The sequence below is a fragment of the Pocillopora damicornis genome, chromosome 9 (assembly GCF_964200805.1).
Source record: "Pocillopora damicornis chromosome 9, jaPocDami1.2, whole genome shotgun sequence".
Lineage (NCBI taxonomy): Eukaryota > Metazoa > Cnidaria > Anthozoa > Scleractinia > Pocilloporidae > Pocillopora > Pocillopora damicornis.
Window position 1 is genome coordinate 9615859 of NC_142678.1, and position 25346 is coordinate 9641204.

At 38.3% G+C, this 25346-nt stretch overlaps 1 protein-coding gene and 1 pseudogene across 1 annotated transcript; both read left to right on the forward strand.

Annotated features, from left to right (window-relative positions):
- The window catches only part of LOC113682266 (uncharacterized), a 5539-nt pseudogene extending 1308 nt beyond the window's left edge, over window positions 1–4231 (forward strand).
- A 12518-nt stretch (window positions 4232–16749) lies between these two features.
- Window positions 16750–19181, forward strand: LOC149040026 (uncharacterized). The gene has a single exon (XM_089181803.1). The coding sequence runs from the start codon at window positions 16774–16776 to the stop codon at window positions 18724–18726; it is 1953 nt and encodes a 650-aa protein (XP_089037929.1). The 5' UTR covers window positions 16750–16773; the 3' UTR covers window positions 18727–19181.
- The last annotated feature ends 6165 nt before the right edge of the window (window positions 19182–25346 follow it).

Consider the following 25346-nt stretch of genomic DNA (forward strand, 5'->3'; position numbering starts at 1 on the left):
TGCTTTCACCCAGTAAAGTGCTATCTGAAACAAAATTCATCTTTAACGGCTGATGAAACTGAAATAGTGATAGGCGAAGCTGTGTCAAAGATAAGCCCAGCAAATTCTATCGCATACTTTCGAAAATGTGGCTACGTCTGATTGACGACTAAGTTATCATGCCGCTGCTATTTTTATCAGCCAGTTTTCCTTCACAACAACAAAAAAAATCGCCTGCTACTAAACTGTAAAAAATTTTTCAAGCTCAATTAGCAAAATTGACTGACTTTTTATCTCCCAAAGAAGACTTTATTGAATAGAAAATGTGTAGACTACATGTGATTGGCAGCTGTTACCTTGCACTCTATTTTTATCTTACCCGTGAGAATAAACAAACTTGGGCTTGCTTCTGAACTAAAAGCGTAAATTGACAAGTATGCTCTATAAAATACAATCTCTATTGAATGAAAAGTGGTATCATTCAAACTAATTCTTACTTTTACAATAAGAAGAAAACTATATTTTTCACAACGCAAACTATGAAATCGTAGTACACAAACTGAGACTAGGCACATGTCAATAAGAGAATTTCAAGCCAGTATGAAATTTAAAAACACAACAACCTGAACAATAAAAACGCTACATAAAGAAATCAAATGCAGTGTACTGTAACCACTAGTATAGAATGAATAAAATACACCTGTTACAGTTTCATGCGTTTCAGTTCATTGTACCCTCAGAGGGTCAACGATTCCGTGTTTGTACTCTTTGATAATACTTGGCAATCTCCAATCGTATGTTTCCTCTAATGGAACTTTATTTCGCAGCGCTCGCTGGAGAATCATCAAGTCTCTATCCAAGGCAGAACGATCCAAGTGCGTTGCGGCATTTTGCTTCCTTAAATGGGGTCGCATGATGGCAAAAAAACTTGACTTAGCTCGCTGGTGGGAAGAGATAAATACTTTGTGGTCGCTTTTAACTTTCGCATACTTCTGTTTAAGTTCTTTCAGTTCATGCCGTAAAGTGCGAATTTCGGCCAATAGATGGGTGCTTTTCTTTTATCTTGCAAACGTTGACATTGTTACAAGGCATTTGCGTGCATTTTGCTCTGTTGTGACCCAACCAATGGCAGACAGCGCATACTTTTCCACGCGAAACTTTTGGGAAGTCTTCCAAGGCCTTCTGTTTACCTTGAATGTGATTTTTGGCACTTTCAACTTGGAATTCCAGTAGCTTGAGATTTTCTGAAAGTTCTAAAGCTCTTCGGTCCAATGGACTTTGAAAAGTTTCAGAGCTTTGATTTGAAGGGGTCGCGATCGCTTCAAACCCAAAATTGGTTGCGACCTGAGATGACTGCTGCTGCGGAGTTGCATCCACCTATCATTCAACACCGCTTTCACATGCTGTCATATTCAGTCATTTTGGCTCAAGGTGGTTGGGCTGACGAGCAGTTTCTGTTTTGATGTTCTTCAGCTCAGCTTCCAATAAACGTCTTTCTGCGAGCAACAGCTTATCAGGAGAGGGGAAAAACAAGTCCAAATCCTTTGATTTCACGTAAGCCAGTGATCTTCTTGAACGAAATCCTCTGTTTTCAAACTCGGGCGAAAGTCGTTCAAGTTTCATGGATGGCAATAATGATTTATGCCAGATATACACTTCGCTTTTTTTCAGCCATGATCTCGATCTCCCACCGGAATAGCAACAAAAAGAAATAAATGTAAGAGCCTCGTTACGAAGCTACTTCATGATTGGATGATGCCAAAAAGGCAGGGAAAATGTCTAAGCGTTCATGGTTCGAGTGCCCTAACTGTAAAGAACTTTATTAAGTACTGGTTATATAACTGATTAGATGCCAAGTGGCACTGGTATAGATTTGTTGAAACCAAGCTGGGGGAAGTATTCATTGCCCTGGTGTTGCCAAGCTGAACAATAATCCAGAATTAAGCAAACTGTGAGAAAGAGCACTGAAAGGCTATTAAGCTGAGAAATCTCTGACAGTGCAGAGCCAGCAAATTTAGCTTAACTCAATAAACAAATATAGGATGGTAGAAAGGCTTTATATGATATTTGCAAGTATTTGGATTGGTTGCTATCCACATACAACCCAGATCCACCTGATAATGGAACTTGGATAAAACCAATAGTTCATTTTTGTCAACAGCATCACAAGGACATTCAAAACTCTGATACTGATTATATAGATTTACTGAACACTGTACAATGACACACATCCTGTAGTTTAACTTACTGTTTTAGAAAACAGGAAAATGAATCAGACCTTACATGTGGATTTCATTTTCCATTTCAACCTTCCATGAGTGCAAAGCTAAAATTTGAACCCATTAACTCTAAACTACAATTTCTCGATACAAAGTGAAGGTGATAACCAAGAGGAATGATCTAAGGCTAAATAATCACCAGCACCTTCAACTGCAAGGATGGAGAGCTAACTGTGACATTCAAGTAGTCATTGATTATCGTGCATGTGTTGAATACCTCAAAAAATATACTTCAAAAGGAGAGCCATGCTTCTCTGTTTTAAAAACTGCCTTCAATTCGTTTGTTCGTAATTGTAATAATTCCAGCAGACCCACAAAACTTATAAAGAAAGTGATAATGAAGTCACTTGGTCAAAAGGACTTTTCTGCACAAGAGACTATGCACCACTTGTTGTCATTGAAACTGTAACAATAGGCATTGCTTAGTAGTAGCCTTGTTTCAGTATTTAAACTAAAAGGACGGACGTTTGTAATAACAAGCCAGTTGATGTAACACTTGATGGCAGATATTAAAACGATTCCTTTGCAACTAAACAAAAACTAATCAGCTCATCATTTAATGTAGTTACCATTAGTTTGGATGGTTCTTGCAAAATTAAAACAAATTCTGCCGAGGGAAATGTCGGAACAGACAATTCACTTCTAGATGTTTATGCTAAGCGTGCCATGTATGTTGAAAGTATTCCTGATATTATGACTTTAAATTTTCTTAATTTTGCCCCCAAATACAAAACTGCTAACAACAAACTAACACCTCAGCCAGAAAATACTGAACCTAGAGTTTTCCCGATTTATTCTTGGAATAAGAAAAAAAACTGTAAATATCAACTGCTTACATATAAACCCTGGTAGACAACACAACACAACGCTTGGGGTGATCAGCCAGGTAATGATGAAATATATGTCACAAAATGAAAATAATTTCTGGAAACTCCTTGTGCTAAAAAAAAATGTTCCTGACTGGCATGACAAGTTACAAAGTGTTCAAAATTACAGTGATGATGACACAATTGCTAAAGAAACCACACAAGAACTTCCTGCACATTAAGAATGGATGCTCTTATCAGATCTCCTTCGTGGATCATTTGCTACAACTGATCAACCACAGCAAATTGTTAACTCGCATCATAACTAGTAATCAGACACACTTACATATTAAAAAAATCAAATAAGAGAAATGTCTTCATGGATTAAAACTAACAAAGATTCATTCACTTAAACAACTAGGACAGAACAAAATATAGATATGTCTACTTTTGGTGATATGCAGGAATGTGCTTATGATATTATTAAGGGGCATTCAGAGCAGCATTATCCAAGGGTCCACCACTGCTTATAATTTTTGGTGGTAGTGGAACAGGAAAAAGCTACCTTATTAATGTTCTTAAAAACCTACTTCAACTATCATGTGCAGTGACTGCCACAACTGCCAAAGCTGCATTTAGCATACATGGTTGTACTATCTATTCAGCATTAACACTTCCTGTCAATGCAAATGGCAACAAAGACTTAACTGGGCAAAGCCTCAGACTACATAATACTCTACAAGAAGCAAGTTCCATTATAATTGATGAATACTCAATGTTAGGCCAAAAAATTATTGCCTGGGTTGACAAAAAGTGCAGGCAAGCTACTGATTTAACCGATCAATTCTTTAGTGGAAAGTCAATTATATTAGTTGGTGATCCTATGCAATTACCTCCAGTAGTAGAAAAGCCTCTCAATTACTCTAAGCCCTCCAGCACTCTACAAGAACAAGGTCATTTAGCCTGTTTCATGTTTAACACTGTTGTTAAACTAACACTGAATCAGAGAGTAAAGGCTTCACCCCAGAACAAGCTACATTTAGAGATTTATTGAACCAATTGCACACGGGAGATTGCAACAAAGATGACTTGAACCTTCTCTTTTGTTGGCAACTGATAATCAACTTCCTGGCCTATCGCAATTCTGCACACAAGTTCTGGACTTGAGCCACTTGTCAGTTGATCCAACATTTAATTTTGGAAATTTTAGCATAACACCGACCTCTTATAGAGACGTCCTTTCAAAATCTGTAAAGACTAGAAAGTGTCCTGTTTTCATAGGGCCTATTTTCATCCACCAAACAAATTTAAGCAAACTTACTTATAGTGCTTCAACAAGTTGAAGAGCATTGTAATGGCACTGGAAGATCTAGTAGCGTTTGGAACAGATGGCGAGTACAGCCTTAGCGAGGCACAATCCACCTGCTTTACAAAGGCAACTTATCTCTGCTCCCTCTCACTTCGAAGGTAACGTTAAAATTAAACCATTTGCATGTAACAGACTTCAGACAATACCTGTTGGAAGTATTTAGGAAGCAGGAAGGACAAACCTACCAACCAGGTCTCCTAGATGTGACTACTCGAGATGAATTTGATACAATTGTTCTCTCATTGAAACAGCCTTGGGCAGAAAGGGACAGGCTTACACAGTAATTCTAAATTCTAAGACTGGATGATGGAAAGGGCCTCCATGATGAAGAATTTGCATGACTGCGGATGTGCAAACAAAGGCAGGCCTTAGTTCTCAACCACACAAATTTTATACAAATGACAGCAAAAACATGAGTGCCAGACTTCGACATAAAACACAGGGCAAAGAAGTGGGTGAAACAGCATTCGCCAAAGCAGTGAAAGAAATGATTGAGGATGACCAAGAGACTTATATTAACCCTATTTGGAGCCTCTGAGAGATACAAACTCCAAGTGCAATTTAAAAGATTTCAATTACCTGTGGATGAGTTTGAACAAATGCCTGTGCCTGTGGATGAGTTATGAACAAATGCCAAAGAAAGGATTATGTCCAGAAGATATGACCTATCCATAGACAATATCTACGCTGGAAATTCCCCTCATGCCAACCTCTTGTCAACAAAAATGCAACTATTGTCTGGAGCAGATACATCCCTACAATTATTGCGTCCACATAATTGCATAACAGGAAGTCTAGATCTCCACATCCCTGAGTGGATCTGGAAGAAAGCTGGTAGAATACTCCCCCAATCAAACACCATCTTCCCAGCACCCTTGAGGGACTCCAAAATAAGGACATTCTCCATTATGTCTGAAAGAGGGAGTATTCCACACTTTGTTCAAGTGAACACAAACTTTAAAGCCACCTGTACATGCACAAATTTCAAACCAAAACAAATATGTTGAAGGTACCCTTGATAAGTTCGTCACATGGTACAAGGGGCAGAAGATCAAGGGTGGACTCTCATCAGCGGTGGCTATTAACATTGACACAAGAGCATCTGGTCAAAAGCAAGGTCCAAAGAAGCAAAGAAAAACAAGAGAAAATGTTGACTTTGTCCTACCTATGTCTTCCTCGTTTCTAGACATGGCAACAACAAGTGTGACTTCAAGTTTGACTTCAGTTGCTACTTGAGGTGCGACCTCAAGTGCCACTGTACCCATTTCACAAACAGCTATCCAGCAGTCATTTGATTCAACACCATTTTGGCTTGGAATGCTTCATTCTCATCATGGCAGCCGCAAACACAATTGCAGTTAAATGATCTTGCTTCCCACTCATCAACCAGTCAATTACTGTATTATGGCACATCTACAGTCACAGCATCAGGCTTTTCCCCTGACCAGCAAGGTGTCTCACGTGACCACGACAATGGGGGGTGGCCAAAATCGTCCTTTTAGACACCCAGGGTCATTACTATAGTCTTTTACGACATCCATGTTTAGCCAAAGGCTGTCCCTAGAGATGATTAAGCAGCAGCATTCGTTGAGCGGTATGCATCCACTCAAATCATCTGTGCCCCAAGGTTTTCCTTTAGTTCTGAAACCCGTCATTCCTGAATCTTCTAGTCCTTTCTTTCAAAAAGACTCTCAGTCTGATGATAGCATGGCAGTTATTGGACGTTCAAAGGTAGACTGGTATCCAAATCTATATTTAGATGGCACCAAACGATGGAAGTTAGGAAGAGCGCAAAGATGATACTACCATATTAACATAGCATGTCTGTGCACATGTCACTGGTTCCATGCAGGCAACTTGCGAGGTCTGTTGAAGAGGACTGCATTACGTAATTGCCCCCATTGAAAAACGTTGCACGGGAAAATGGAAATGAGCTAGAAAAGAGAAAGAGAGCATATGTAACTTCACGCAGGCCTGTAATCATGTAATTCCCTGTGTACACCGAGTTCCCAAGTATTATTTCTTGCTCAGACAACCGAAATGTAGTGCTATTCATCGAGAAAGAATAAACATAATTAGTAGTCAGGTTTTTAATTTGTGTTAAGACTGAAATGCGGCAGATTTATGAGGTTTGACCATCAATTTCCGACAGAATTGCTCACGATCGAGTGGTTAGTATAAGCTTACGGATAAACACTTCATGTTCTTTTGATACGCAAATGCAGCCCTTGCTCTTTACTGACGAAAAGAGCATTTCATCACTTTAAAACAATACTATTTGTATCTCCGTCGTCTCTAAACAGATGCAAAGCGAAATTTTACAACTCCCATTGGGGAATTCGTCATTTCAGATCTTAAGAGAACGAAGCTGGCAGTGAGCTTTTGCAACCTCATTCCCAGGTCATTATGCCCACAAAACTTCAAGGGTACCCTACTTTTCCCGGGTGATGCTTTTCAATGGGCGTGATTCTGTAATGAAGGGAGGCCTGTCTCTTTCGGAAGAGCTTATTGCTTTCTGAGTTTTCCAGCTAACCCTTTTTGGCCTTTACTACTTTAAAATTCATAAATGGCATTCCATTTTCATCCTTGTAAAGAGATATTACACATTTTGACTAAAATCTGAATCATGAAGTCAACTTAATTTCAATGAGTTTGAAACTTCACTCTACATAAGAACACTTTACTGGAGTATAATGCTATATTTATTAACTGTCTTTCTCATACACATGATTACCATATGTGTTAGCCCTTTAACAACCAAGATTTCATTGGTAATTCTCCTTACTGTCGGCCCTAAAATTCATGTCATGTTAGTTTGGAGAATTTGGAATTAGATAAACTAATAGTTCCCTTACTGATATTTTTCTTTATTCTCATGACTGGTCTGCTTGTAATTGTACTGATATTGTTGGGGAAAATTCTTTCCAGGTCACTGCTGGGAATTAAAGGGTTAAATGGGGGATTTCATTACACTGTAATAATTAAAATGTTCTTATGCTTTCACATGTAACAAAAAGTTGCAACGAGAATGTGATGTTATGAAACACTTGCCATGGAAAAACCTGTTGCTGGTAGCTTATGTCTTTAATGTTTAAATTTTCATGGGAAATGCTTTCCTTTGAAAGTGGGGATACAGAAGTTTTCAAATCTGCTAGAAATAAGCTGTTTGTAAGTAATAAAAAGCAAATTGACAATCGTACCTTAATGCTTGATATGCTTCACTCACATGTCAGTTGCTAGTACCTACCATTTTTGGTGTCTTTAAAAATATTTTTCGGTGTGGTTGTTGTTCTTTGTTCTTTGGGGAAAAATTTAAAGCCACTAAAGGCACTGAACTTGAATTTTTTTGTACACAAGGCACCCTCCAAGGTGGAAGAGTAGAAGACAATAGAGTGATGTTTACTAAGCACCTGCACTTACCGCAATCATATATTCAAGGAATACTCTACATTTATAAAACTGATTACATGATGTCTTTAATAACTGTACACATTTTATATGCTCCTTGCATTTGTTGGCAACCATAGTTAAGATTGTTAGGAAAGCAAACAGATGAACAGAAGTCAGTGAAGTGAGGGAAACTACAAACTTTACCATATAGTAGAAGAAATGATCATAGAATACCTAAGAAGGGAAACTTGAATTGTGCCAGTCAATTTCCTCTATTTTTTTTATTTTGATCAAATAAAATTTAATCATTTGTAGGGTTTGCTTACAATGTGTCATATTACCAGTGTGGAGTTGATTCATCTCAGATGTCAGCTGGTAAAAGATGGATACTAAAAATAGATGACCACAAGAAAAAGTAAACATCTTACACAGTGGCGGCATGATTGATTAGTGATATTTAAAATGACAGAAGCAGGAAAAACACATTGAGCTTTTTCCTATTCCTATTTATTTATAAGCTTGGCTTATAAGTAAATACATCCCAATTTGGTAGAGTTTCCAAGCACTGGAAAATATTTTTTTCAAAAACTTTCTGCTTTAAGCCGAGACCCCTTCTAGATCCCAAATTTTAACTCACTTCAGTTTTAATTTGTGTAAAAATCACTCAACTTATAGTCGAACAAATATGGTAGTATACATGAATATTAACTGGTACCATCAGATCTAAGAATATTCAAAAGAATGTAAAATTTGTTAAAAAAATTAGAACTCACAAGCTCAGTGGAAACTGAGAGTGAGCGAGACTGATAGTGACTGTGTTATTTGAGTAAATATCTAGAAAAGGATAAAAGGTAAGATATTGTTTGCACTACTCTCTTCGTTTAATTTTATAGCTTCTTAAGCAAAGACATCTATGTTCTTGCTCTGTACATTATGTGGATGCCAATTAACTTAACTTTCATCCATCAAAGTGCAAAAAATGTTCTCATCGTCTGAGTGCCCTAGCATTAAAGGGGAGGAGGCAGGTCAAAGTAAACACATGAATTAAAATGGAGGACCCACGTTAATTTCAGTCCTAACTGACGGAAGATCCTCGCTTTTTCAGTTTCCCACCCTCAAATATAAACTCACATATCTTGCAACCAATTTCTTATGTCAATGGTTAGTTCGAGTATGAGCATTGGAAAGAAACACCATACACTAAATCAAAGCTTAGGATTGATAATTTACAAAGGCTCCTCAGAATTCAAAAAGGTGTGCCAGAGTAATTTTAATGCGGCCACTGAAAGAGCAGTTGGCCTTTTTAAGAGATTAGGTTGGAGCCCCACTAGTGACATAATAGAGCAAAGGAAATTGTGTATTATGCATAACATTACCCATGGGAAATGTTCTGATTACTTTAATCATTATATTCGTTATGTTAAATATAGACATCATTACACAACCCGGGCACCAGCTAATATGGACTTATCCACACCTTTTTTTAGCACCATGACCAGTAAATGGTCGTTTCTTGCAAGTAGCACTAGATTATGGAACAACCAAGACAGTACTACTAGGGGTCTCACTTCCCTTTGTAAATTTAAAAATCAACTATACAAGAAATATATAGAACGGAACTCCAGAGTTGATAATTTTACTATAAGTAGAAATTTTAAATTAATTTTCAATTTTTAATTGTATTTTTTCTTTGTATTTTTGCTATTTGAATTTGAAGTTTTTGAGGACCACAATGAGAACTACCAGTTCTACCAGTAATTGTGTAATCCAGTAAAGTCATCATTATTATAATCCAAATAATATTACATGTTACAATGTGGAAACTTGCACAGCAAACATATATAATCACACAATTCCAAACAGATGATGTAAGGTTAATTACTCACCTGCTTCAACTTTTTTGGCCTTAAGGTACAAAGAAATAAACATGGTAAACAGTTACAATTAACACAAAGTAGAACGTTTGAAAGCTCAGAGATATGCATTACAATCATCAAATCCTATGCATCCTTGCAAAAAGGGTCAATTGTCACCATAACTTCTCTCAAACATTCATACTGATAACAGGAAATCGTTAACTTTTGTCACTAGGTAGTACTGTACTTACAATAGTTCTACAGACAAAAATGCATTTTTCTAAAGTTATCTCATAACTTATGACTGCACAGGTTACGTGGAAGGTTCCTGCTCGGGGACTGACCTTTCAATTACCACAGCAAACTGAGATCATCAAAGTTGCAAGTCAAGGTGTATTTAACAAATGCTCAAGTTTTCAAAGTAGACACCTAATTGTTACAGTGGAGTTCACTTCTTTTTGAGGCCATCTTCAGCTTGATCATCCTGTTACATGTGAAAACATCAAATGTTACTCACATATTCAAATAATTCAAATAATTGGCTTAATCAAGAGTTATAACTTTCACAATAACCTGTTTCCTTTAACCCTTTAATCCCTGAGAGGGACTAGCATCTTATTTCTCCTTTCAATATCACCCCTAAGTCAAACATTAAGGTTATGAGAATAGAGAATTCTTGATAGGGAATAACTGTGACGCTGATGGGATGTGATTACAAATCAATGGAACTTGACTGTTTGCTGCTCCAAATCTTCTAGGAGATGCTGAACGAGAGTTGGTTTGGTCTAAAGGCTGACGGAATCGCAGCACTTTCACTTCTGGTACCAGAGGAAGGGCACTTTAAACTCAGGATCCCCGCTGAATTCTTTTGCCTTTAGCCATAGCATCAATCCATTAACAGCTATTCCAATGCAAAATGAAGTGAGAAGGTTACCAAACAATCAAAAGGATAAAATTGAACACATCTTAATTTTGTTTGGACACTTGTGAAAATTGGCCAATGAGAATCTTCCTTACACAATGTTGTCACATGATACTACAATAGTTTGGAGAGTCATACATTCAACTCACATTCACTTTGCAATCAGTTGATTGATTCACTTCGTGATCATGTTTCTGTTGTTTTAAAATACAAAATCAATGTTTGACAAAAAACTTACCTTGGCTTCTCTGCTCTGTTAACCATTCCAGTATTCTTTTATCAAGCTCCAGATACTTTGGCATGAAGCATTCCATTGTCTTCCATTTCACTGACAATTTAATCTTGCCATTAAAAAGGTTCCCTTGATCTTTCCTGCAGTGGCAGACCATCAACTCACTGATGCCATTTCAGAGTTATTTTCAACAGCTTCTGCTTTGGCAACTATTTTTAGTTTAGATGCGAGGTTGTATGATGTGCAACAGGCCTTGGGCATGACGACAACTTGACTTGAAATAAACAATTGCACACATGAGATTGTTTGATAGACACTACGGATGTGTAGCTACTAGTGATGCCACCTAACAACACAGTTTGTTTGAAATTGATTTTCTGGATCACATTAATTCATCTGAGTTATGATTCGTTGCTTTTTAATTGAATAGTTAGGTTTCTTGTCCTTTGCATATTAAATCACCATAAATCACCAGCGTCTAAGCCTCCTTTGCAACAATCTGATTTTTTTGTAAAATGTTAGGTGTTCCCATAGTTAACAATTCATTCTTGTAATAATTAATGGGTCTCAGCTTAAAGCCAGGTGTTTTTTATTTTGATCATGATCTTGATCTATTACAGCTTGTTAAGAGCATTCTCTTGGGAATTTCTGTTTATCATTAGTGTTAATACATTTTTCAGGGGAGGATCCATAAAAGTTAAGAATGGGATGCTATACATAGCAGTTATGATTGGATAGAGGGGTGCCCCACCCCTTAAAAACAATTTGTCAAGCTTCCTAATACCAAAAGAACAAAAATATATATGAACAGAAAACAATACCATGTCAACTAAAGTAGTAAAAAGCCCATTCTCTTCTCCCCACTGCTAGGGTTGCTATCTTGTAACATAGATGGAGTTGAATCCTGTCATTTGTTTCAGCAGGCAAACATAATGGACCAGCAGAAGCTGCCACAGAGCTTTTTGTACAGCTACCAAGGTTGCAAGACCTTTTACAGTTCAGTTGTGGCAGTCCATACCTCCCAAGCCATGGACTTATTAAGATCAGCTTTTGCAATTCTTCACTTCCTGACCCTAAGTCCTATTTTTTAACAGTGAACCAACTTCTCTTAAATAACGACTATCAGTCATTTATGACCTCAATGAACATTGCAATCATCTGTAAGCACCAAGGTTATAACCAAGGATAAAGTTTAATTAGGAGATTTTAATACTAACATTAACATAATCATTACTAAGTTACAGTTTTTGATATTTTGCTATACAAGATATTTTGCCTTATGAAACGGTTGTTGAAAAATGCAATCATGTAGAAAAAAAGAAACAGCATTTCATACCTATTATTAGGCAAGAAGTTTTTATATATTAAAAGCTAGCCTTTATCTTGTTTGAAAGCAATTTGTCTTGTTTTGGTGGGATGCCTGAATAAAGACTAAAGTTATCTAGTACTTGCTGAATCATTTTTGAATGGTGGCATTTTGGGTACAATTCAAACAAGTTACATAAAAAGTCACCACAATCATGGTTTCAGCACACACCACCCCCAGTAATATACCTTTTTTAATACTAGAGTCTGACTATGTATAGATATTCCAGTGAGCATCCTCCCATTTTCATAATTATAAGCCCTTGGTAGGTATCTCGCCACGTGAACATTTTTAACTCCATGGTCTGAGCAGACCCTTGAAGGCAAGCCAAATGCCTCTACTTCTCCTTGGAAAAGTCGTAACACTGTGTCTGCTCTATTTTTATCTGCACAGTTCAGGTACACTACCATACAGCTATAACCATCAATTCCTCCATGGACAACAAATGACCAATTTATCAGTTTGAGGTTCCCAGTTGATGGCCCGAGGAAACAACTTGAAAAGTTTAGTCGAAATTTTTCACGTCGTAATTCATTTCCATCCAAGCCATTCGCAGCCAAAGACGGTTGTAAGCTGTTTCAGTGCTCTGATATAGCAATTGTTAATAAAAATGGCAGTTATTTTCAGGTTTCCTACGACACCAATACATAATTTGGCTGTTTAAAAATTTGTTAAAATCCCTGACAAAGCCCCTTCAAGTTGTATAGTGTCTATTGCGTGTCCCCTTCGTGCAGAACACTTACCCTTACAATGCAGTACTTAAAATGTTTCAAAAATTGCTCATGGTGTAAAAAAAAATTGCTTCAGTGTGTGGCTGTAGCTGCAGCATTAGTTGTCTTGGAAGCAGCCATCATTTTTATTATTATTTATGGGCTAGCATACTCAGATAATCTGGAAATGGTGTTCAACCCTGATATTAATCCATCATCCAACAGCGACTGATTCACCTTGGGAATTACTGTGCTCTTGCGATGTTGTGCAAGACATTCCACGGTGCCTCCAATGAATTATTTGAGGTTTTAAATCCACGCAAAAAAAAAATGGTTATTAGAAAATTGAACTTCTTTTTTTAAGCTCGACGTCATCACTTTGTCGGTAAAAAGAAACAAAAAACGAGCAAAAGCAACAGCCAAAATAAATAGACCAATAGGTAAGCTGAAAACATCTGACTTCTTTTAATTCTGACGACATTGTGCAATTTTCTATGCTTGATGAAAAATTCCTTGCTGCCCTCGCCTCTCTGACGCAAGTTGTATTATTTTCAGTCTTCAAAGGAATAAAAATTCAGTGAGATTACCTCAAACATTTTAACTACGGCACATTCATGTGAGTGTGCTGACTAATTCGTGCATTTTTCTCTTAAGTGAGGAATTTTATCGCGGAACGGAGCTTTTCTGCAGTAGAGATGCCTAGAGGTCATTAACTATTTAACATTCGCTAAAAACCGAATAACTGCCTGTTTTATTATAACAAGCAAACTTAACTGAAGTTTGAACCCCTTACTTCCCCCCCTCATCTTTCTTTATATGCATATTTGGCGCTAAAAATAAGCGGCCGATTTCCCGGAGTTTTATACCAGCTCATGGAAATTGAATGACTGGGTATTTTATTATGCTATAAAGTCAGTAGAATTCTAATATTATCAAGTACAAAACATGGTGTTTAAAACTTCCCCTTGACAACAAAATCAGTCGAAACACCAAAAGCATGTGTATGGAGGATGAGCAGGTTTTACCTCTAACTGCAGGAATGGGTTATAAGCTGCTAGCTTGGAATTACTAGCAGAACAAGATATATACAAAGAGAGTTTATGTACAAAAGGATTTGAAATCAGGCGCTGTGCAAGGTCATTTCTCCCTTTGTCGCAATTCCTAGCTCAATGTTACCAAATGTGGCACTTTTGCAACGCGGCTTCGCAACAAGACATGGTTCCAAAAAAGTGGCTGTAATTGCAAAACAACGCAAGCTGAAAAGCTGTAACTTGGTGAACATAATGCTAAGTAGACAAGGTCAAACATAATAACGTTTCAGACTTTTTCCTCAAATGCCTTGACCGCAGTAAAACATTCAAGTTCAAAGAGTAAACTTTAGGCCTTTTTCGAAACGGTAAACTTGAATGTAGATGAAAGTTTACACTATTACACCCGACTTTCAGCCAATCTCTTCAATACCCTGTTTAAAATTGGCGGGGTGGTCGGGGGAATATACCAGCGTTTATTAGTCTCTCATCTATCTATTTATTCAACATAAAATTGGATTGTTCCCTTCTTTTGTTTGCGAAACCCCAATCACTGACACTTTTGTACCTTTTTTGATGTAAAAAGCCATCTAAGATAAAAGCATTTTAAGTTGTGGACGTAAAACTCTGGACAAACATGCACAGTACTCTGCTATTGTAACTCCTAGAGTTTCATTGAAAAGGGCACGATTTTGAAGAAGTTCTAACAAGGGAGAAAAAAGGTGACTAAAGTGCCACACTTTTCGTCTAGAGAGAGAGAGAGAGAAACCCTAAACCCTAAGACAAGACAAGACAACTTTATTTTACCAGGGTAGCCCAGTCAGCTGCAAATCTGGTATCCTTAGGGGCCCTAAGCATGCAAGGTTGAAAACTACAATATTATAGACCGGGAATTCAATCTGGACGTGGATTGGGTGGAGTATTGCGCAGAATGGGAAAAATAGCCAGTGCAGCTCTAAGAGGAGATGTGGGACCTGTACTCAAATCCATGGTTCGAAAAACCCTCATAAATTACGGAAAGAGCAACGCCAAGGATTTTGTTTTTTGTAAATTAACGGGTGTGAAATGTAAAAAGAAAGTTCAAAATGAAAGGTATAAAAAGCAGAAAAAAAAACAGCAAAATGTTTGAGTACTGTTTGAGTAATGTTTACCTACTGAAAAAAAATATGACACGTGGAAGAAAAAGGAAAAGACAGAAAGGAGGAATCATACGCCCTTCATCCATAGTACCGTTTCTTGGATCTTCTACCATGATGCCAGGCGCATACCTGAATATGTGGAAGAAGAAGAAGAAGAAGAAGAAGAAGAAGAAGAAGAAGAAGAAGAAGAAGAAGAAGAAGAAGAAGAAGAAGAAGAAGAAGAAGAAGAAAAAGACACAGAAAGGAAGAGGACTACCGATAAGACAGATTCTAGAAAAAATGGGACCGATGTAGAAAAAATGGGACCGATCCTTGGAGCTGTAGGACCAGCATATAAAATAGGAAAATTCTTTAGCCAGAAATGCATAAATAAGAAGAAGAAGTAGGAATATTACAACAGAGAATATTTTTTTTATAGAGTTGATTAAAAAAGATATACAAGAGCTGGATCATTTTTTCATGAAGGAAAAAAAAGGTATGGATGATCTTCCAATAAACAGAGCTTCTAATCCCTTTAAAAATCAAGGTTACATGATGAGATTAGCCAGACAAAGAGGTGGTGGTATGCTAGGATGTCGTATTAGCGGTCGTCATCGTCAACGAAGAAATCAGAGAGGAGGAGGAACTTCATGGTTCTTCATGCTCGCTCTCTAGTGAAAGCTGGTGCTACCCCAGCCTTGTATGCTGAACTGAGCAGTAATAATATTGATTTTTGTTTTGTCTCGGAATCTTGGCTAAACAAGAAAATCCTGTCCCACTTGATCTGCCCTGACGGCTATGTGATGGTTAGAAAAGACCAGAATGGAATACGTGCCGGTGGAGGGGTTGCTGTCATCTGTAGGAAGGACTGGAAAATAAAAGCAATCAACGCCAATGGACAGTTTGAGTTTGAGACTCTTTGGTGCAAAATAACAACTCCAAATTCCGAATTTTTCGCTGCCAGTGTTTTCCATCCGCCTGACCCCATCTCTAAGCTGCTGTGTCACACCATCCTTTGGAGCCTCGATTATGTTTTAATTGCTCATTGTTCACAGTGTTTACTTGGTTGGTGCGAATGAGTGCGTTGATTTTCTATTAACGCATTATGTTCTCTGCTTGGTTACCCCGATGCGCTGTTTTGTTTCTGACTTTGCAGAGATGCTTTACCAGGGGGGACACGTAAGGCGGGTCCCTGGACGATACTCTAACCCGGACGAGTGGAAAACTCTCATTAACGCGAAGTCCATACCTTCGAAGAATCTTGATTTTCTCTGCAGCAATAAGCTCATCAAGTTTTTTAACGTGTCTCTTGTTTGAAGATGTCCAAAACAGCTTGCACGGAATAGCCATTCCTCCTTGTGGGCCTTTCGAGTGCTTCCTTTTTCCAGTCACTTTGCAGGAAATTTCACCACCGTTCTCTATAAATTAGGATGCAATTCTACTGAATTCCATTGGTAAATGTCCAACAATTTTCTTCCCATCGATGCCAAGTTCTTCATAAACAGCCACTGCAAACTTGTCGTCTTCGTTTGACACTTCTCGATCAGTCAATAAGAAATCGCCGATTTTGGGTTTCCAACTGCTTCCATAAACATGATAACCTCTGATTTCACTCTCCATAGCCCACTTTGGAAAAGAGCGGTAGCCTGGAACCGAAGTCGCCACGCAAGTGCTTATGGGATTGTTTGGGGGGACGCTCAAGTCGGCCATCTTGAATTATGCCCAAGCACGTAAGTTGTTGTGTGCCTTTGTGCACCAATAATTTCAGAAACTCCTTCGGATTGACGTTTTATCGAATTCCAAAAGATGAAAGTATTCGCAGAGAATATGTCCATTTACTAAGAAATGATAATTTGAAGATAGAGTCCGACAGTACACGCGTTTGCTCTGCGCATTGGACTGGAGGTAGTAAGCTCAGCAGAACTCACCTTCCATCGATATTTCCTTGGAGCAAGAAGGAAAAGGAGCGACGGATTTTGTCCAGAACGGAAGCGACTGCAAATACAGCAAGCAAGAAAAGAAAAGTGGACGTGGGATCTTCTACCGAAATTGACGAAGGGACTCTTATTGAAATTGATCACGAGGAGTCCATTCCGGCCTCTTTTTGCGATGCAGCGACACAAACTGAAATGACTGTAGAAATGCTGGATCGAATGGAAGCCGAACTTAAAGAGATAAGAGAGGAAAAGGAAAGGTTGGCAAGGGAGAGAGACGAGTTATCAAGGGAGTTAAAGAGACTTCAGCATGTAACGAAAAATCAGAAATTTGACATTGTAAAATTTAAGGACAGCCCTGAAGATGTCGAATTTTACACAGGCCTTCCCCACTGGGATGCACTTACGCTCCTTTATGACCTGGTCAGTCAGAAGGCTCAGAACCTGAACTATGGCAGTTACGAAAAGAAAGACAGTGGTTCAGAGCAAAAGCTTGGAAGGCCCAGAGCATTGACTTTATTTGAAGAGTTTGTTTTGACTTTAATGAGACTTAGGCTTGGCTTGTTTCAAAAGGATCTTGCACACAGATTTAATGTTTCTGAAACTACTGTTTCTGTTGTGTTTAACATTTGGATTCGGTTTATGAGGATTGAACTGGAGCCTTTAATTTGCCTCCCCAGGAGAGAGCTTCTACATCAGTTCATGCCAAACATTTTCAAGGAACTTTATCCAAGGACAGTTCTAATTATTGATGCTGTTGAAATTCGAGCAGAGAGCCCCTCATCACTTGACATGCAGTCAGTGTGTTATTCCTCGTATAAAGGAACAACAACTATGAAAGGACTAGTTGGTCTTTCGCCCACTGGAGCCCTGGGATTTTTAAGCGAGCTTTACACTGGTAGCATAAGTGACAAGGAGCTTACCAAAATGTCTCATGTGATTGACTACTTGCATCCTGGGGACGATGTCATGGCAGACAAAGGCTTTGACATACAAGATGACTTTGCTGCAAAAGGGGTCACTGTAAACATACCTTCTTTTCTTAAAGGAAAAACTCAGTTCAGCAGAGAAGAAATGGCACACAACAAAAAAATTGCTAGCCTGAGAATTCATGTTGAGAGATGTATTGAAAGGATAAAAAACCGGCATATTTTTGACAGCAGAATTCCTTTAACATTGGCTCCTATTGCTAGTGACATGTTTATAATCATAGGGGCACTTACAAACTTTTTACCACCTCTCATTGATAGTAGCTCCAGTCTTCGTCGCGATCAGAGAGCGGCACAGTATTGCCCAGCTAAATTTCCTGAATTGGAGAAAGAAATGAAGGAATGGATTGACGAGAAGAGAAAGGCTGGTATTGAGCGTGTTTTGAAAAATTCACGCACAGATGTGGCCGTAATACCGGGTGGGATGACAAGTCTTTTACAACCTTTGGACGTCGGTGTCAACAAGCCCTTCAAAGACAATTTAAGACTATACTGGAACGAGTGGATGCTTTTTGGAAACCACACATTCACACCAGCAGGCCGCATTCGAAAACCTGACCTCCGCCAGATTTGCCAGTGGATTCTAGACACCTGGAATGCCATTTCCACAGACACCATCAAACGATCATTTCTCAAATGCTGCATCACGAATGCACTTGATGGCACTGAAGACGACATTCTCTGGGAAGGTATGGATGATATGAAAGTGATCCGTTTGCCGACAATGATGGAGCGGAGTCAATTGTAGACGAAGAAGGTGAACTTTTCTATGCTGGTGAAGAGGAAGTTTCCGTCCTGGATGTGAATGAACAAGAATACCGTGACATTTTTGGTGAAAGTGACATTGATGAAGGTGATTTCAATGGATTTTAATTTTGATCGGACAACAATGAAACTTTGTGGTGTAGCTTTTATCGATTGAAAAGTTCATCACGCAATGTATATTAGTTTCATGTAAATATTTTAATAGTTGTTAACAGATTACAACTTGTTTATGATTTTGGCGAACATGTTTACAAGGGTAATGCTTCACTTTACTCGTGTTTGTACATATAAGGACAGAAACTTGTTCGAAAAAATTATCTTTAATTAAGATTATTTTTTATATAAAATGTTAGCGAATAGACGTTTCAGTTTCTAGTTTGAATATTTTCACGTTCGTGTAGGAATTATTGCAAAAATAAACTTGACTTGATACACATCAGCTGTTGTTGATTTCAAACTTTGCTTTATTTATCCCGGTACTCGACCTCAACAATTTTTTTTTTCCCATGAAAACCATTGAAAGTTTGGGGTGCGGCCAATACGCGGGTGCAGCCTATCTGCGGGTAAATACAGTAAGACCGATTGACATGGCGATGTTTATCTTACTTTATTCGTATTGAGATCCTTATAAACTTTGTTACAAATAAAAAGAATTGCTTTTTACTAAAGTTTTTGTCTAGAAAGCCAAGTTTTCTTTAAAAAATCTGAGCGATTGACATGATTAGTCTTTACAGTGTTGTTGTCACACAATAACTTGTTCGCGTCTAAAGCGGATAGTCATTGGCGATGTTTACTTTACTTTATTCGCTTTGAGATCCTTATAAACTTTGTTGCAAATAAAAAGAATTGCTTTTTACTAAAGATCTTGTCTAGAAAGCCACGTTTTCTTAAAAAATCTGACCGATCATGGTGAGTCTTTACAGTGTTGTTGTCACACAATAACTCGTTCGTGTCTGAAGCAGTTAGAGTCATTGGTGATGTTTACTTCACTTTATTCGCCTTGAGATCCTTATGAACTTTGTTGCAAATAGAAAGAATTGCTTTTTACTAAAGATCTTGTCAAGAAAGCCAAGTTTTCGTTAAAAAATCTGAGCGATTGACATGATGAGTCTTTATGGTGTTGTTGTCGCACAATAACTTGTTCGCGTCTTAAGCTGTTATAGTCATTGGTGATGTTCACCAATGTTCACCAATGTTTAAGCTTCTGTTTGATGTTCACCAATGTTCACCAGTGTTTTTTTTACTAAATATCGTTTACTTTTCTGTATGTTTAACTTTTAATAAGTTGTATTGGATTGAGGACCAACTCGCTGACGTCTCTACTTGATTTTATACGTCGGCAAGTTGGCGTCGGTGAGTTGGACCGTCGGCGAGTTGACCATAATTCATCTATTGAGAAGTGAAGGATACACAACCGTGTATCAAAAAAGAACAGACTGAGAAAAAAATGAGTAGTAACCCCAGTCATAGGATCACCGTCTGCTAGCAGATGGGTGGCGGGTGGCGGGCGGCGGGCGGCGGGCGGCGGCGGAGGAGGAGGAGGAGGAGATGATCAAAAAGAGTCACAGAAGACTAACACAAATAAAAAGACAGTAATACATCCGCAGGGAATAGATCCTCTAGTTGAGTAAGCAAAAAAAATCGAGATGGATAGAATTCGTAGACAGAAAATGTTTTTAAAAGCCATTACTTCAGCAGCTAATAGAAACGCGAGAAAAGCTCTGATCAAACACGCCAACACAGATCAAGTCAACGATGTAAGCGAAATTGTGACGAATTTACTCAAAAACGTGCCCATCACACCCGTCACCATGGCCAGTTTAAGACCTTACAAACAAATCCTGAGACAAATTGGAAATCGAGCCGTATCGCTTAAAAAGAGAAGACAAGCCTTAATACCGTATTTACCCGCAGATAGGCCGCACCCGCGTATTGGCCGCACCCCAAACTTTCAATGGTTTTCATGGGAAAAAAAAAATTGTTGAGGTCGAGTACCGGGATAAATAAAGCAAAGTTTGAAATCAACAACAGCTGATGTGTATCAAGTCAAGTTTATTTTTGCAATAGTTCCTAAACAAACGTGAAAATGTTCAAACTAGAAACTGAAACGTCTATTCGCTAACATTTTATATACAAAATAATCTTAATTAAAGATAATTTTTTCGAACAAGTTTCTGTCCTTATATGTACAAACACGAGTAAAGTGAAGCAAACACGTAAACACGTGTTGTAAACACGTTCGCCAAAATCATAAACAAGTTGTAATCTGTTAACAACTATTAAAATATTTACATGAAACTAATATACATTCCGTGATGAACTTTTCAATCGATAAAAGCTACACAACAAAGTTTCATTGTTGTCCGATCAAAATTAAAATCCATTGAAATCACCTTCATCAACGTCACTTTCACCAAAAATGTCACGGGATTCTTGTTCGTTCACATCCAGGACGGAAACTTCCTCTTCACCAGCATAGAAAAGTTCACCTTCTTCGTCTACAATTGACTCCGCTCCATCATTGTCGGCAAACGGATCACTTTCATCCATATCTTCCCAGAGAATGTCGTCTTCGGAGCCATCAAGTGCGTTCGTGATGCAGCATTTGAGAAATGATCGTTTGATGGTGTCTGTGGAAATGGCATTCCAGCTGTCTAGAATCCACTGGCAAATCTGGCGGAGGTCAGGTTTTCGAATGCGGCCTGCTGGTGTGAATGTGTGGTTTCCAGCAAGCATCCACTCGTTCCAGTATTGTCTTAAATTGTCTTTGAAGGGCTTGTTGACACCGACGTCCAAAGGTTGTAAAAGACTTGTCATCCCACCCGGTATTACGGCCACATCTGTGCGTGAATTTTTCAAAACCCGCTTAACATTGTCACTTAAGTGAGCTCTAAACGAGTCCCACACAAGGAGATTTCTTTTTCGTAGAAGCCCGCCAACTTTGGTCCAGACGGAGTTCAGCCAGTCTTTTACAAGCGATTCGTCCATCCACCCTTTGGCTTGAGCACGAACATGGATACCTCGTGGCAGCACCAAGTCTTTTGGCAGAGTTTTTCGTTTAAACACCACATAGGGGGGGGAAGCTTCGTTCCATCTCCTAGGCAGGCTAGCATCACTGTGAAACGATCCTATTTTATAGAGAACGGTGGTGAAATTTCCTGCAAAGTGACTGGAAAAAGGAAGCACTCGAAAGGCTCACGAGGAGGAATGGCTATTCCGTGCAAGCTGTTTTGGACATCTTCAAACAAGAGACACGTTAAAAAACTTGATGCGCTCATTGCTGCAGAGAAAATCAAGATTCTTCGAAGATATGGACTTCGCGTTTAGTTGTATGTGTTGTAAGTTAGGAACAATTTAAAGCGAACATTAAAACGCCAATTTACTGTACTACCGTGAGTTCTCGTGCATATTAATGAGGTGTCATAACGCTTGTACCCGCGTATAAGCCGCAACCCCAATTTCGGTCCCATTTTTCCGGGAAAAAAGTGCGGCCTATCCGCGGGTAAATACGGTAAATCAGAAAGGTGGAAAATTGTGGAATGGACTAACCACTGTCGTCAAGACTTGTTGCCGTTAGACAGAGAGAAATATGGCTTATCAAAAAATGTACATGGTTCCAGCCGAAGATCCGGCCATGATGAATCTTTTCAAAGGACGATTGACCACCGATCCTTCATTGGATACAGAAGCCAAACTCCTGACTCGTAAAATGGAAATTTTAAAGAATTCCAATACAAGTCATGGTTTCAAAAAGCAAGCCATCAAACAGATCGATCCTGATATAGAACTCTACATTAAAAAAATGAGACAACTACCAGCACCGTTATCAGTCGATGCCGATCCTACCAAGTTGGTAAAATCCTTAAAAGACGAAGAAGGAGATTTGGTGACTCCCATACAACAGAAATTGCTCAAAAGAATTTTGAGTGAAGTCACCCCCAAATGAGAACCGGTCACACCCGGAAGAGCACCCAAAAGAGAACCGACGACGACGACACCTCTAAAACCATCGAGAATTCCCGTCAAGATACCAATCAAAGTGCTCTGTGAGCAAACTCGTGAATTGACACGTGATTTTTTTAGACTATGTTTAATGTTATCTGGTTTAGGTAATTTTGTGGTTGATTGTCATATCTAGAGTACGAGCAGTAGTTCAGTGTTCGCTAATGTAGCAAAGAAACAAAGTAACGTTGGGATAAAAAGGCATTACAATTGAAATGATCATGCTAGTACATTTGACAAGGTGGATGATGTCATGTGTTTTAAACGTCTATCATTTTTGTTTCTGGTTCAAAAGAAAAGGTTGGAAGTAAATGTGGGTGAAAAGTGAAATTTACTGTCTTTCGTTGTAAATATTAGAAAATCAAGGCATTACGGTCTTAATGAAAACATTAACGATTCCCTCTTTATCAAATGAGACAAACGGGAACGAGTTTTGAGTGATATAACTGAGCCAAGCCTGCCACCGTCATTTTGGATCTCCGCCTGGGTAGATTTAAGTCACGTGCTAGGCAACGTATAATCAATAACAAGATAGAATTTCATTTCAGGCCTATTTATCTATTTTGTGGTGTGTAACTTTCGCATTTTAGTACGTTGTATGTATGTTGAATCTTCAAATTGTCTTGAAACTGAAAAGAAAATTGTTCTTTAAAAATTCACTGAAAATTGGTAGCTAAAATTGTTTGTTTAGGTGTTATTTGATTTTCGTGTTAACTTGTTATTTCGTCAGTCGCCGGCACTTTTGTTGCTTCACACAGGAAAAACACGCGACGAAACGTAATGATCAATTTTGTCCTCAATCTCACGCCATAACAGAAAAAGCTTTTGAACATCTGTAAACTCCGAGCGCTTCGCAGAAAGTGATATTTTCAATGAATCTTCGGATTGTTTTCAAGTTCAAGGATTGTAAATATCAATTTTATGAAAAACGAAGGTTGTTCTGTTATTTCAGTGTGAATCCTTGCATGCCTGCCAGTCGCTGGCGCCGCTTGTTGAAACTAAAACGAAAAAAAAAAAACTCTTTTAAGATTATCATTGGCTTCTTTTTTACCCCACCACTATTCTTAGCAACAAAGGTCGCCATTTCGTCTGTTTATTGCTCGCCAAAATCTATAAAATGCACTCAAAAGCCTAAAATCTAAAAAAAAGTTTACAGGAATCGACCAATCGAGCAAGCGAGCGAGCGAGCGAGCGAATGGCATTTCCCACATCGTATCTATAACTCGCTCTTGCGCATGCGCGCAATTCACGAGTTAAAAATGGCATTTCTAGCGATCAATAGTCTGAAAGCATCTTCTATCACGAATAATAATCGTGGCAAGTACAACTATTAATCGCGCACAAACTCATTAATAGTCGTGTTTGACTGGCTTTTAGACTTAATAGTCGTACATCGCACGGTTAATAATCGCATCTGACAGCAAATGTCCTTATTTATCGCGAGGAAACGTACTCTTCTCCAAAGAAAGTTCAAGCTCAACCTTTTTTGAACGGCCGCCATTACGACCAAAAATTCAGAATTCAGTATTTCTTTGCACATGGCTTTTTAGGCAATAAATATCACATATTTGAAGTTTTCTCGGGTTCAAGTTCTCAGTGAACTTCATTTCTGTTCAAAAAATGCGTTTACCAACAAAGTTTTCTTTGTTTTTCACTCTTCCACGAAGTACAGCGCTGGCTTACGGTGTTGTGAGAGACATAATTAGCATTTCTTCTCGATGATAATGTACACAAATACGTTAATTTTCGACAGGTTCGATTAAATTGAAGTTTAACCGAGAAAAAATACAAACAAACAGCCAAGTAAGTCGAAGTACGTCAAATTCTTCCCAATTACAGCTTCTTGTGAAGCTGGACGTAAGTTTACGAGCAAGCGACAGATGAAAACGGCAGCGGTGAAGAGTGCCAAAGATGGAATATGGTAAAAATTTTTCATGCTTGGATAACTTGCATTCCCTTCCACTAGTAGTCTTGGAAATGCAGAATTGGAAATTGCCAGGCTTAATCCTTTGAAAGGAAGAAAAAGGCAATGTTTAATTGATATCCTTTCCCCGTTTTGTTTTGAAGATACGTAATCCTAGCAAAAAATGCATTGCATTTATGTTGGCGAAGGAGAGAGAAATATTTGAGTCGCGGCCAAATTTCTCTACGCTGCCAGACTCTTTCCAAAACTAGTGCGTTTCCGAAATGGATTCTTCAAGGGCAATAGGGAGAATAATCTAACGGAATGGAAAAACCATTCGCGATTTTTTTTGTGAAAACGTATTTTAGAGTTTGCAATGTCACGCCAATTCGGTGAGATGTTTGTTTTGTGATGGCGATATTTATTTAACGGAAAAATATAGTCGTTTTTTACCCGCAACTGATTGCAGGCAACAACAAGAACGGCTTTCCTTCATTTCTTTAAAAAAATAGCTATACTCTTTCATTCAATAAAGTTAAAAATTAATAAAAATATCTGACAATAGTGCGTGACTGTCGACTCAATTCATCGCTACGATTGTTTAGATATGAATTATTTAGATCAGAGCACATAATGTTGCATGGGTTATCATGTTTTCGAAACTTCTTTAATTGATGAATTTGAGACTACACATACTA